Source organism: Fringilla coelebs (assembly GCF_963513975.1).
Source record: "Fringilla coelebs genome assembly, chromosome: 7".
Classification (NCBI taxonomy): Eukaryota; Metazoa; Chordata; class Aves; order Passeriformes; family Fringillidae; genus Fringilla; species Fringilla coelebs.
In genome coordinates, this window is record NC_140035.1 from 278571 (window position 1) to 292301 (window position 13731).

Here is a 13731-nt window from a genome sequence, read left to right on the forward strand (position 1 = left end):
ACTCTTCCCCTGCTGTTCAGAAATACAGCAGCATCGTATTTGCAAAAACAGAGAAAAATCTTATTTTGCACACATTACTACACAGATGTCATGAGATCCTAAAATAAAAAGCCATGCTTTCTGACCTACAGGAAAAAGGTTTTTCCAAGCTTCAGATTTTAATCAAAACCTGGTCAGAGCTCCATTCTGAACAGCCTGATTTTCCTTTTGAGCCAATACCAACGCACATCTAGTATTTTAACAAAAAATGTACTAGAGAAAGCTTCACCACAGGAATCTTTAGCCCACTCTGTTTAAACAACCCCAGCTGGTAACTCCAAGTCAGCAGCATGCACAAAATTAACAGGACGCCTTTTGTGCTGTTCTGTGATCATTTCTGTGCATCTCTGATCTAGTGTCAATGTTTTTTCTAATCAGCATAGCTCCCATCATTCATTCATTTAGAAAGGAACTGTGGCAGAGTGAAAACTTCACAAGACCACAGATATTTCCTGAAGTACAACACATTACCAGCCAGATGAACTCAGAACCAGTTTTTGCAAAAGAACAGTGAAAATACTCTCCCCTTGTAGGACTCAGTGTAACTGCATAGTTTTCAAAGCTGCAATGCAAGACATGTATGTAACTTGCTTTCCAAGAAAACAGGACAGTGTTGTTTTAAAGGTTCCAATAAACAAGGACATGGCAGCTTTATTATGCTCTGTTCTTTATACATTTAAGAAGTATTCAGATTTATTTGTATTTTACTCTGGGAGTAAGAAGTTCAAGTTGCCAAAGAGCATAAATTTACTCTAACGGATAATTTAGGATCAAACTCATCAGAAAATCAGAAATGTCAGTCTACATTAGTAGTCTGAAGTTAAAAATGTAACACTGAAAAACAATCACTTTCACTCAGGTCCATGAGCTTTTCAGCCACTGCAGCAAAGACATCAGCACACCTGGCACAGAGCAGGCATGTTCATACCAGTCACCAACACCTGCACATCTGCAGCTACTGCTCCTCCTCAACAAGCATTGCTGGGCCTTGGGTTTGCAATGCTCTGCAGTCCTGGGTTTGCAGTGCTCAACTACCTGGGGTATAAAACATCACAAAAATATTCATACCTGGGTCTTTCTTGGTCCCTTTGCCACCCTCTCGGCTCTTTTTTAGAACGGCCTTTAACATTTTAAATGTTGCTCCTAGAGAATAACAGAGAAAAACAGAAATAAATGTAATGTCTATTCACACAAGTCAAAACAAAAAACATGATCAATCCAAATAAAACAGCGAGGTAATTACAAGAAACCTTTTGGTAGTCACATTTATTTCTTACAGTGACACTTGGTTAAGCAAAGTACTGATGCACAAGAAATGTTTCAATACTTGAACTAAGCAACTAAGAGTTTGCTGTCTTGGTACAGAAAAGTAATGCAGCATTCTCCACATTCCACATCCAATTGCAGTTACAGGGCTAAACCTGAGTAAGTTGCTCTAAGACACTCCAGCAAAATAAACTAAAATCAAGCTCTAACTTCTGACTGGAGTTCTGCCTGACTGGCAGCAACGGGAGCAGCCTGGTGTCAGCTGGGAACGCCAACTGCAAGACTGTACAGCAGAGATAACAGCAGGACATGGTACCACCCTCCACCTGTGCCCACACACAGCACAGAGGGCAACTGAGGCAAACTCCTCCATCCCCACAACGCTTTCTGCCTGCCACACAGCACACTTAACAGTCAGCCTGAAGTGAGCAGAGGTTGACTGCAGGTGACTGCAGATTTCCGAGAAGTATGAAGTATAAGAAAAATGTATTTGGGCTGATAAACCTGAAAGACAGTTGTTTCACAGAACTACAGTTACAAAGCAAGGAAAACAGAATGGAAGGAATTATGAAGATCACTTCTTTCCCAAAAAGCTTTCTGGGAGCATCTGACAATTGTAATTTCATTTGTTTTCTCTATTGAAAAAATCAAAAGGTAGCTCATTTAAGAAAACTTTCAGTATGGAATATGCAACAAGGGGGGGGGGGGGGGGGGGAAGTAATCTGACTATACTGTCTTATGTAACAGACTGCCATGAACACCACATGAAATCAACAGGAAAAGCAAAAGTCTTCCATCCAAAAACTATGGATTCCTCAGAAAGTTCTCTTGATTTGATGAAATAAAGCAGAGAAAGAGAAATCAGTACAACAGAACTGTTCAGCTCCTATGAATAACCTGAAGCATATGCAACTAACGGTACCCAGAAGACGGGAAGGTTTCCAGGGCCTGGATCATGCTCCACAGCAGCTCTCCGACAGCTCCACGCAGGTGACAGCCAGGCACGCCACAGGCTGGTCCCCAGGCAGGCAGAAGCTGTGCTGACGGGTGGCACAGGGCAGCTGCACTCTGCCAGCACACACAGCCCAGACTGCTGTCCGTGCGCTGCCAGGCCCAACAGGCTCTGCAATACCTCCAGCTGCTTCCCAAAGGATGGAAATTAACCAGCCCTCTCCAAGTTCAGCATCAAGAAAACTGAAAAAGCTCACAAACACCCCCAAAACTGGATCATCTAACCGAAAAATGAAATACACGAAAAAGAAGTAATTTATGATTACTTACTGGATACAAAGCAAAATAAATTTATCAAAATAAGCATACAAAAACCATCCACCGTGTTAGAAAGCCTACATTATGCAATGGTAGGACCTGAAGGTGTTAATGAATTTCAAAATCTAAGAAAGGTACTTTACATACATAGCTACAATAGAGTGGCAGGGGAAGGGAAAAAAAGGAAGACCTGAAAGTCACATATTATATTTAACTTTCTTATTTTGCAAATACAAGTGTGAATTTTCTATTAACCAGGACAGACAGGCTTCATATAGAACTGAAACTCTACAGTATATGCCATTCCTATTCTTAGATTATAGATATGGGTTAATGAGAGACCAAATAAAAGGAATCAAGTACAATTCCATCCTAGATTTTGGTTTTTTTTGGAATTGAGGCCAATTTCTCTACTGTGCAAAGAGTTCTTCACGGATCTGTTCTAAGACAGAACACAACTGGCGTGCAAGACGGTTGCTTATTCAGACCACAATCAGTGTGGATATCAAAAGTGCCTACTACCTGGAAATAAAGTCTGCTTCCTTCCTCTTCCCCATAAAATGAAATGCAAAAATAAAGTTAAGTACTTCCAAAGCAACTCACCTTTTGCTATGTGAGTTATGAACACAGAGAGAGCTAACCCTAAGGGCTGCAACAGCAAAGCAATAGCAATGCTCTTTGTTTGCAGGCTGAAAGGTATAAGAAATAAACTGTCTACTGAAGTAATGCTAAAACCACTGCCTTGGGTCCAGCACAATATCATTCGCATTTCAGAGCGTGCAGGTGAACGCTGAGGGAATGAACCAACTTCTACAGTTAGAAACACTTCAGACAGTGTTACTCAAAAAATAAAAAAAACAAACCCAAAACATATACCAAAGTTATTTGCACCCACTGTGATGCTTACTGACATACATGCAAAAGCATTTCAGCTTCAGGCAGCGTATTTCTTCATACCCATGGTTCACATCTCAGTAACACCAATTAAAGTGAGCAGCAATAGTGTGCATTTATAATTTCTCATCCCTTGAATCAGGCACAAGATACTAGGTCTTGTTCTGTTTTAAAGCTAACTGCATTAATAGGATATTTTACAGTAATGCTGGCACATTGTCTAAGCACACTGCACTTTCTCTCTTCTCACAGCTAAGCTGAAGTAGAAAAACTCCCTGACTCGGACGTGAGGAACCCTTTCAGCGACTGCAATTGCTTCACTTTGGTAAACAACTCCAGTTCATGATTTCTTAATTCCAATTTTTAAATTCTGCCATGAAACCACTTGTTTGGTGTTTGTTGGGTTTTTTTAAAGATTTTAAAACTATCATTCTCATTTTAAAATAGGTATTAGATGTGGACTTGTTATCCCAGAGTGCTAATAATAATGTACCAAAAGAACTCTTCTGCTTGTTGAATTGAAGACCCTGTCAGCTGCTGACAAAGGTGGACCCCCAGCTCACACCAAAAGCACTTTCAAATGGATGCTGTCCTCCCACCAGTTCAACTGTTTTCTTCAGATGCAGAAGACATTCCATTTCATACATGCTTCCTGCTCAGAGCATGAAGGGAAAGGGCAGAAAGTCCCTTGATTCCAGAATTTATAACGATCAGCTTCTTTATGAACAACTCCAAAGCACCGTCAGCTTTATAAAACACAAATTTTAGGTCATGGAAAGAGTCAGGCGCACACACAACAGTTCACATCTCAACCTTGGTAAATTAAGTACTTCATTACCTGAGGAATCTCCTCTGAAAAGCAGAGATGGAAAAATCTCCCCACATTTCCACTCAGCCTGCAAGTCTCTCCTTAAAACGCAGCAACTTCCTCGTATGGGAGGGTCTTCCATGTAAAACTACTACTGAAGACACCAACATCAGGAACAAGAAGATTCACAGCTCCTGTTGCACCTCCCTCACCTGTCGGAGAGGGTTATTTTCAAAGATCTACCCACAGGAGTTCATCACCACTGCAGAGGGCAAATAAACTAATCCCACAGGCAGGCAAGCACCTGAGCTAATGCCCATGGACTGCTGACATCTACACTCCTTACATTGCTACCCACAGCTGTGTTCAAGCTTCCAGATTTAGATCCTAGAAACCAGTGAGCATTTATTTGCAAAGAAATACAGGGTAGAACATCTTAGTCTACTGTCTGCACAGAAGTACTTAAGTATTTGCCACCTTTCAGTGTGGGATTTATTAAACACATACTTCAAATAATCTGTATTTTTTAAAGTGTATTTTGCATTTTTGAATCCAAAGATTCAAATCTTTGAATCCCAAAATCCTAAGCTTCAAAAGCAAACTGCATTTAGTCAGAACTGCTTTCACTGCCTACAAACACATTCAGAGTCTCATTCTATGTGTCGCACAGAAAAGTTCCAACATTTCCCTTTTCTGGCAAATTCTAAGTCCTTTAGCTGAACTGCAGATTTCAAACAAGAGGAATATACAGCAAAAACAATACTTAAAGGAGCAAGGTATTACTGATCCAACAAATCAAGACAGTAAATAAAAAATCCTACAAAAATAACTACATTTTGGGCCATCCATATCTAGCATTTTGTAATAAACAGAGGGCATATCCCCAGATCTGCAACTACTAATTCATGAAGGAATGGACATTTGAAGAGAATAGTGTTTTTACTTTTAAGATACAATTTCCAGTGACATATATTTGTGTTATGATGATTCAAATGCATGAATGAAAATGATGCAGCATACACCAGAGAGGTCTGTTCCATTTCCCATTGTCCCTACAGCCAAGTAAAAAGTGGCATATATAATGCTTCCAATACACTATATTTAGCCAGACCCACTAAAGTTAAATAGTTATTTAAATATTTTTACACAATACCCTAAGCAATTATGGCCTTTACCCTTTGTAGGCATTTCTCATGCAGAAAGATCAATCTAAGTACAGAACAGATACAATACATATACAAAATTGACAAGCTGTAGTACATTTGCATCATTTGCTCGTCACTCAATCATCTAATCATTATCAAACTTACCAGCGAGATACTCCACATTTTCTCCCTCACATCTGACCCAGTGAAAGCTATGCAGCAATTTAAAAGGAAACTGCAAAACACCAGCAAGGTTTCCAGTTTGTTGTTCACTTCTGAAGTGGAAGTATGCCCTGAAGTACTATTAAAATATAATGAGAGGTGAAAGATGAGGAAGTGTGAGAAAAACCCCATTATCATGTTAGCTGTTAGAATGTGCTTCTGCAGTAGCTTTTTTCCCCACCAGTCTGGATCTAGATTTCATTTCTCAGATGCCAGAGATGTAACTTTTATGCCCTGCAATCACCTAGTTTTCTGCTACATTACTCTTTTACCAAATTGCTGATTATTTTGGCCAGTGTCCCTGAGGGCTGCCAACACAGGGGAAAAGCTGGTCACTTCACTTGACTGCTGTCCAAAAATCTTGGGCAAAGTGCCAGACACTGCAAACATTTCTCTTGATCATCATTTCAGAGATTACTGCTCCCCATTACCTGTAACCACCCTGAAGCACTGAAGAAACTGATCTTCACTGAAGCAGATGGAGAGCACTCACAAGCCAGAACCATTCACTCCAAAGGTCACAAGCCCCATCTGAACCAACCCGAAGGATTCAGCAATCATGCAGATGGAGAATCACGAGTGGAATCACCTGTCTGGCTACACTGGGAAAGAAGAGCAGCAGTTGCCAACACAACCTGAAAATCTTACCTGTTCACAGGTTTTCTGACCATAGCAGAGGTGTTTTAGACTTTTTGTTCCCATTCTGCTGAGACCCACCAGAGAAAATGCCAAGACCACAGCCATCTACCTTTTTCTACAGTCTTCCTTTCTTCAGTTATGACTTACAAAACAAAATTAAAACTAACTAATCCAAACAAAATCCCAAACAAGGTCAGTATTATGTCCAGAATACAAAAGAGGCAACTTTTTTTCATCATCACAGCTACTTTGCAGGTTTTCAATTAATCTAGTATGCCTGAGATTTTTATTTTTTTAAACAAACATCACACTAATGACAGCTGTATTTCCTTGAATGCTAACACAAGACAGTGCTGATAAAGCTTCTTTCTGTTTTTGTTCCTTATCATATCTAGTTCCAAATCTCCTATATTCTTCATCCTTATCTGGTATTTTCAGGATTTTATTGTCTGCTTTTTCATGGAATTTCTCTCCTGTTTTACTAATAGTTTTCTCCTAACACTACAGATCTCTATTCAAACGTACACCAGAACACGCACCTGTATTTGGTGTCAATCTTTTCTCCCCCATGTCAGCTACCCTCAGAAATTCTGGGACAGTATGTTTTCTATAAACCCAAATCACAAAATACCTGATCTTGAAATGGCTGGGAATCACAGTCAACTCACTTTTTCTAGAAATCAAATGCAGAGCTCTATCCAAAATCTGTACACAAACAACACATTACTTACTTCCTGCTTCACAGGCAGAGATGAACATATATATTTCTATGTGAACACTTTTGAAGGTTTTAATACGGCTTTTAAAGTACACTACTCTGACCTCAAATTGATATTGATGCTTTCTTCCTTAGGATAACTATCCCTAGCTTTAGTTACTAGAGGTAGACTGGTACATGTGCAACAACAGCTTGAAATATCCAAAATGACAGAAGGGAAACATTAGGATTCACCAGGACTTCTTTGACTAGGGCAGAGTCACAGAATGGTTAAGGTTGGAAAGGACCTCTGGAGGTCATCTGGTCCAGCCTCCTGGTCAGGGCAAGTGACACAAGAAAATCTTGGAAACCTCTATCAAAAATACAAAGCAAAATTACTTCCTTCAGAGAACATAACTGTCTAAATTGATCCCTGTACTGTATTTGGCTTAGACAGTTAATAACAATTAATATAACATGACAGTACCTCCTGCAACCTTCTTCCTCCCAAAAATAATAAAAGAAAAGCAAGTGCTAAGTGACCCTAAAATGTGGGAATGAGCAGCAACACAAGGAACACAAAGCTCAAACATACTGGACTATCCAGGACACATTAACACAATGGCACAAGTACACACATACACAAGAAGAAGGGTATACATCTTTGTGGACAAAATAAATTAGCAAAATTTGGAATTAAGCATTACCATTTCTGAGGATGCCTAAAGAACAGACATTAAATTCACATAGTCCAGGAAGTATGTTGGGTATCTATATATACTGCCTCTTCAACCTCAGAGCATCTCAGAACATAGGACAGCTCACAGCAGCCGGCAGGAGGGGCAACAATCTTATTTCCATTTCACCTGGGAGGAGCGAAGCCCAGTTTTCTCAAGGTCACACTGGCAGAGTCTTTACAAGATGGCCAGTGGGGTCAGCACTGTGCTCCTGCTGCATTGTGTCAGATGTGATTCATCTTCTCTGCATCTACAGAGGAGATGACGTAGGAAAAAAGAAGGATCTCCCAGCAGATACAGAAGGGAGGAATGCCACTCCCCCGAATCACAACAAACTGTTAGAATAGCTTGGCTATTTCCTGAAATCTCACCCATCAGAATGAGGCAAAACAAAAATATTACTCTCCCTGCTTTCCACCTCAGATCCTGGGATGCTGCCTTTTTCTGTCTCTTGTGAGATGTAAACCTTCCATTTTTAATTACCTGCTTGTGTTATTTTATGGACCAGACTCAGGCACTCTTCTATAGTGTAAACCACAAGCAAACACTCTGACATCCACGTTTTTCCAACTCCTTTCCCTTGAATGGCTTCTCATTCCAGCGTACAACGCAGTGGCATTGAGAGCCCTGGTTACATCATTAATATCGGCTGTTTGCACGCTCCTGCCCCAGTGGATGACACACAAGGCTCCCCCGAGCCCCAGCCTGGCATGTGTGGGCTCTCTCCACGCACACAGACCCCAAACTAAGGAGATCATTCACATGAACCAGACACAGGCTTGCGGTATGACTAACCCCTTGTCAGCCCCTGCAGAGCTCAAATTCAGGACAAGAACATGGAACACCCAGAACATCCCAGAGTTCACTCAAGAAAATTAAAGGCTTGTCTATACAAGGGAGAAAGTGCTTCACATTCACACCCTCCCCCCTCCTGCAATAACTCCCTGGTGTAGACAAGATCCTACATGCTCTTACCAAAAATATTAAATACCCAGCAAGCCCGTATTTATTAAAATTTTACAGTTGCCCTGTTGTTTTCAGTAATTAAACAGCCAAGCACCACTATAGTTTCTAACTCAGATGCCAGAAAGCATTCCTTCCACAGGAAAGTTTCCAAACCAAAAAAATTTAAGTCCTCACAACCAAAATTTGACTACTAGTGGAACACAAACTCATACTAAAAAAAAAGAAGTCTGTGTAAATCTTTACAAGTTTGCAAGACAGTGCATACTGTCTCCCCTTAACCTGCTCCAGAGACACCTACAAGCCCACTGTACATCACATGAGTCAAGTTCACTGGTATACCACGAGAAGCAATGCAACACCAACAAGAACTCACTCAGGTCAAAATCCCGCTGACAGAAGAAATACTGCAAAAAACAAAATTCAGTTTTTCTCCTGGGGAAGGCTGAGAATTGAACAAAGGAGGTTCAAGCAAGGCTCACTGAGAAGAAAAGCACCTGTTTTTCCTATTATCAGAGATGATGAAAACAGGTAGAAAATAAACTTTTTTCTACCAGATTGCGGGACAGTGTGAGTCCCCAAATGCCAGTGAGGCAGATGCCTGGGACGTGCAAAAGGAGCTTTCTGGAAAAGCCCAGATCCCCAGTGAGACCCGAGGCAGTTCTGGTGGCACACACTGCACACAGAGAGCAAGAGTCTTGGGAGAACCTTCTGCATGGGAGGAGCAAAAAGAAAAACAAGTCCTCCCTGACAAACCATTCAGCATATTCTTCTGGTGCAGACTTTTACCAAGCTTTGAACTCCAGCAGAAGAAAAATAATGTCACTTTTATTCTTCTTCCCTTATTGTCTTCTTCCTTTATTGTCTTTAAATGACAAAGTGCAACACTTTTGGTCAGGGAAAAAAAACAAGTATTAATTAGGTCTTTTTTCCCCTCAGACTTTCAAACTATGCCCAACACCTCAAAATTAGTATAAAACACTTTATAAGCTGCTGGTGACATACCACAGTGGCACAAAGAATGGCTTAGACAGAGAATAAGTAAACAAAAACATACACACGAGCTCTGTATTGCTAGAGTTTTGAATATACCATCACCACTGAATTCTGAAAATGCACAACAGATTAGTACATGATGCTAGAAGGCACAATGTCCCTATTCTCCATTCTACCTTTGCCAAATATAGGTTATCTGAGAGTAAAGCAAAGCCTTCCCTTTATGTCTTGTCACAATGTCTCCTAACTTTTCAAAGGAATACTTGCATGAACATAAACATTCTGTATCGGTAGTTAGGAAGCGCTGAAAATTTTATTCTATCATGCCTACACTTTGTGGCAGTAATACTCCTCTTCAGACTTTCAATTGCTGGAAAATTTTGTAGAAAATTCCAGGAACTCAGTCCTTGCCAACACAAAAAAAATGTCTCTTTGTGACTTTAGTGGTATTTAGCCCAGTGTAAAAGAGACCTTGAAGCATATTAACTAAATAATCAACTGAACTCAAAGGCATTTCTGGTGTAAAAGACAAAACCAGTCTCCCTAAAATTCACACTAAGAATATTTTGTGTTTTGTCATCCTTATTCAAAAGCAACAACAAAAAAACCCCAAAAAACCAAGCAACAAAAACCCCCACACAACACAGAAAAAGAATCAAACCCAAGCTTCTACCAACTTCCACCTCATTTAAATTCCAAAAAGCAAAGGTCATATTGTACTTCTATTTACTCTTACTTGGATATTGTTCAAATACTTAATTGTTTATGGTCAGAAATATAGATCCTAAGGAAGGGACACCTGTTAAGACATAAATGGATTCACTTAATTGTAAATGACTGAAAGAGAATAGCACAGTCTTTAGACTACACAAATTCTAGTATTTTTCTAGATAACACAAAGCTGAAGGAGATAAAATCTGAACTGTCTTTTCAGCAATTAAACACCTCTGCTGTTTTAAGAGGGACAGCTTTGGATTTAACTGAAAACTACCAGGTTTTGACAAGTTAAGACATATTTATTACTTAATGTAGCAAAGTTCCACCAGAATCTAAGACAACATTTAAAGATGTAAAACCACTGTGACCTACCCAAAGGTCCACAGGCCCAACTCCATCATGGAGCTGCAGAGTTCACATTTACACACACACACATCAAAAACCTCCTGTCAGGGCGTTTCCTGTGTGCTAACAAGCTCCAGCTTCTCTCCCGCTGGAGCTAAATTTAACCATGACTAAGATCTAGTCTTAAAAAAATAAAAAAGAAAGCAAAAAACCTCCAAACAATAAACCAAAAAAACCCAACTACCAAACAGAAACAACACAAAAAACCAACCTAAACCATATACACAACCGTAGTGTAGTGCAGCAAACATTTTACAGAACCCTTTGGTCTTAAAGCAGTTAATTATCAAATATATGAAATATGCAGCAAACAAGCAGCAGTCCCTCACCCTCTCATCCTATACACTTCTGGAAATGCACTGTAAGGGCTCCAAAGCACAGGTGACACCAGCTCCCACTGCTCAGTGTGACAGCTAGTGGCATCCACAGGGCAGGCAGAGGCTCCACCAAGGGTGCCTGCCCATCAGAATGAGAGCACTCACCACAGCATGCATCAAGCCAAAAAAGTTTCTTACAAAGTCTTCAGGCTTTGCTGCAAACATTGCAATTCTTGAATATTTTAATTACAGATTTATCTGAGCTAGCTAGAGCACAGGCAGGCAGAAAGGAAAGAAACAATTCAGGGACAAGGAGCTTCAGCACTCAGGCTCCTGCCTGCAGCCAAGGGCTCCCAAGGCCACACTCCACACTGCCCCATGTCCTGTGTGCCTAGGGCTTGTCCTGAGCCTCCCTCAGGATCCCACACTCCACACCTAGGGCTTGTCCTGAGCCTTCCTCAGGATCCCTCCTGGGCCCTGACAGCCTGTGTCAGGCAGGCTATATGCCAGTGTCACCTGGCACATCCCCTTCATGGGGTCATTCTGACAGAGCTGGGCCACCAGGAGTCCTTTCTTAAAAATAAAAGGTGACAAATTCCACTAACACTTGTATCACTAATTAGGGGGGAATTCTACTGCAGAGCAAGATGAGACTGCGAACAATTCTACTGTAGGCTGCAGAGTTTTTTTCTCTTTGAAGACACCCTGTATTACAGAAATCTAAAACATGGAGGAAATCTGTATTTGATGATAATCCACAAGTTCTAACTTGCATCACCATGAATTAAGGGCAGCTGAAAAAAAACACTCTGATATTCAAAATACATATCTGTAACTTTGTATATATTTTATATATTGTTTATATTTATTATGTAGTTACAATATTTAAGATCACTAGAACTTTAAGCTGTATGTAGTTTTCCAGTTTCATACACATCTAGATACAGCTGAATTCCCTAACGCACATGAGGAATAACTAGATGACTTCAAGACCAGCTGCACTCCCAAAATTACTTTGGCCATTTGGATTGCAAAAGTGCCTGAGAAGTGCTTCACAAAGAGTGCCTCACCAAGTCAGTCACCTCACAAACACTGCAAACCATAACCCCTGCACCTGCTGACACAGTGTGTTTACAGAAAAAGGTCAGACAGGCATAATTCAGTGAGCATTGCCACCAACTTCCATAGCATCAAGACTGTAAAGGCAGCTTTTGACTTCAGCACAGACATTTAAATTTCAGTAAGGGCTGTGACAGAACTTGCCACTGCCACCACTGAACATCACCTCTGCAGCCCCACAAGAATCCCAGGCTGAGGTGTTACATCAGCCACGAGGCTGAGAGAAAACTGTTCTCTGCCAGCACTCAAGGTCTTGTCCCGTGGGACAGGACACCAGCGGGGACACCTCACATCTGCCAAGCTGGCAGATCTGCACAGCCTGTCGCTACAAAAGCCAGAGGAACTTCTGCTTTCAAACTGGCACCCTCATTAGAAATTTGTATTCCAGATCGAGAGGAGAAAATATGTGAAATACTAAACTGGTGACACCACTTCAGGAAACAAAGCCCATGTGCCAGCAGTGCTCCCAATCAGCAGTGGAGAAATACCTCTCACAGGCACAGCTGCCTGGCCCTTTGTTCCCACACTCTACTGAACATCCCTCAGGCACAGGAGTATCTCCATACTTTACACAAGGAGGCCAAGCACTGAAGCTAAGATATTGCAAAATCAAATATTCTAGTAACAAAGTACCTTTATAGATTAAGCCTATAGCTTAGCAAGCCTCCTCTTGGTGAGAGGGGGAAAAAACCAAAATTCCAGAAACACAGCAAGAGAAACAGGACTTTCAGAAGTTAAAGTAATTCCATGAACATGAACTAGAATGCATATACTTCAAGAAGCAGGAATGGCAATGATGGTTGAAAAAAGCCTACACCGTATTCACCTGCACAGCACAAAAATCTGAAATCACTACACTGGATAAACCTCTCAAGGTTTATGAAGCTGGAAGACAGGGAGGAGGAGCAAGAGGACATTTTAGCTACGGAGACCAAAAGCACCCTGTTTGACTGAAGCACAAACCAAGTGAAATAGAAACTGTGCTCCAGTTCAGGCCCTCCTACACCCCAGTGAGCAGGAGAGGGACACCACAGGAGACTCCAAAGTATCTGTGGAGAGCTCAAACACAGCGCAGAGATCATCCCCTGAGCTCTACAGTTTTATACTTAGATAAACAATCTATTCAATTAAGCATGCTGAAATGCCTCTACAGAACTTCTCAACTACAATGAATACTGAAGGATTAATTCAGTTGTGCTAAACAATGAATTTTAAAAGGAAAGGATAGTAGGAGACAGCAGAGCAAACAGACATATTAACATTAGACCACACAATAGATATTCTGCATTAATGAGGAGCAACTGATCCCTTTATTTACTTCCCTTCAGGATAACATCAGAGAAGTTAAGGCTCCACAGAAAAAAACTTATTTAAAAAAAAAATGCACTTCTCAAACTAAAGTTAAACACAAAACCAAATGCAGTGAGGATCACGTAACGTTCCAGAGGTTGCTTCTGGGGTTTCTTCAGTTTGGTGTTACACCATGCCTTCAGTACTC

At 40.8% G+C, this 13731-nt stretch overlaps 1 protein-coding gene across 8 annotated transcripts in view; it reads right to left on the bottom strand.

The window, feature by feature from the left end:
* TANC1 (tetratricopeptide repeat, ankyrin repeat and coiled-coil containing 1) overlaps positions 1-13731 on the bottom strand; it is a 60161-nt gene that overhangs the window by 44028 nt on the left and 2402 nt on the right. For 6 of the 8 annotated variants that reach the window (XM_084209674.1, XM_084209673.1, XM_084209678.1 and 3 more), the window contains exon 2: positions 1108-1182. In XM_084209674.1, the coding sequence (XP_084065800.1) occupies positions 1108-1168 (61 nt within the window). In that variant the 5' untranslated portion in view covers positions 1169-1182. Of the gene's footprint in view, positions 1-1107; positions 1183-13731 lie in introns of those variants that run through there. The other 2 variants (XM_084209677.1, XM_084209675.1) reach the window with 1 other exon arrangement.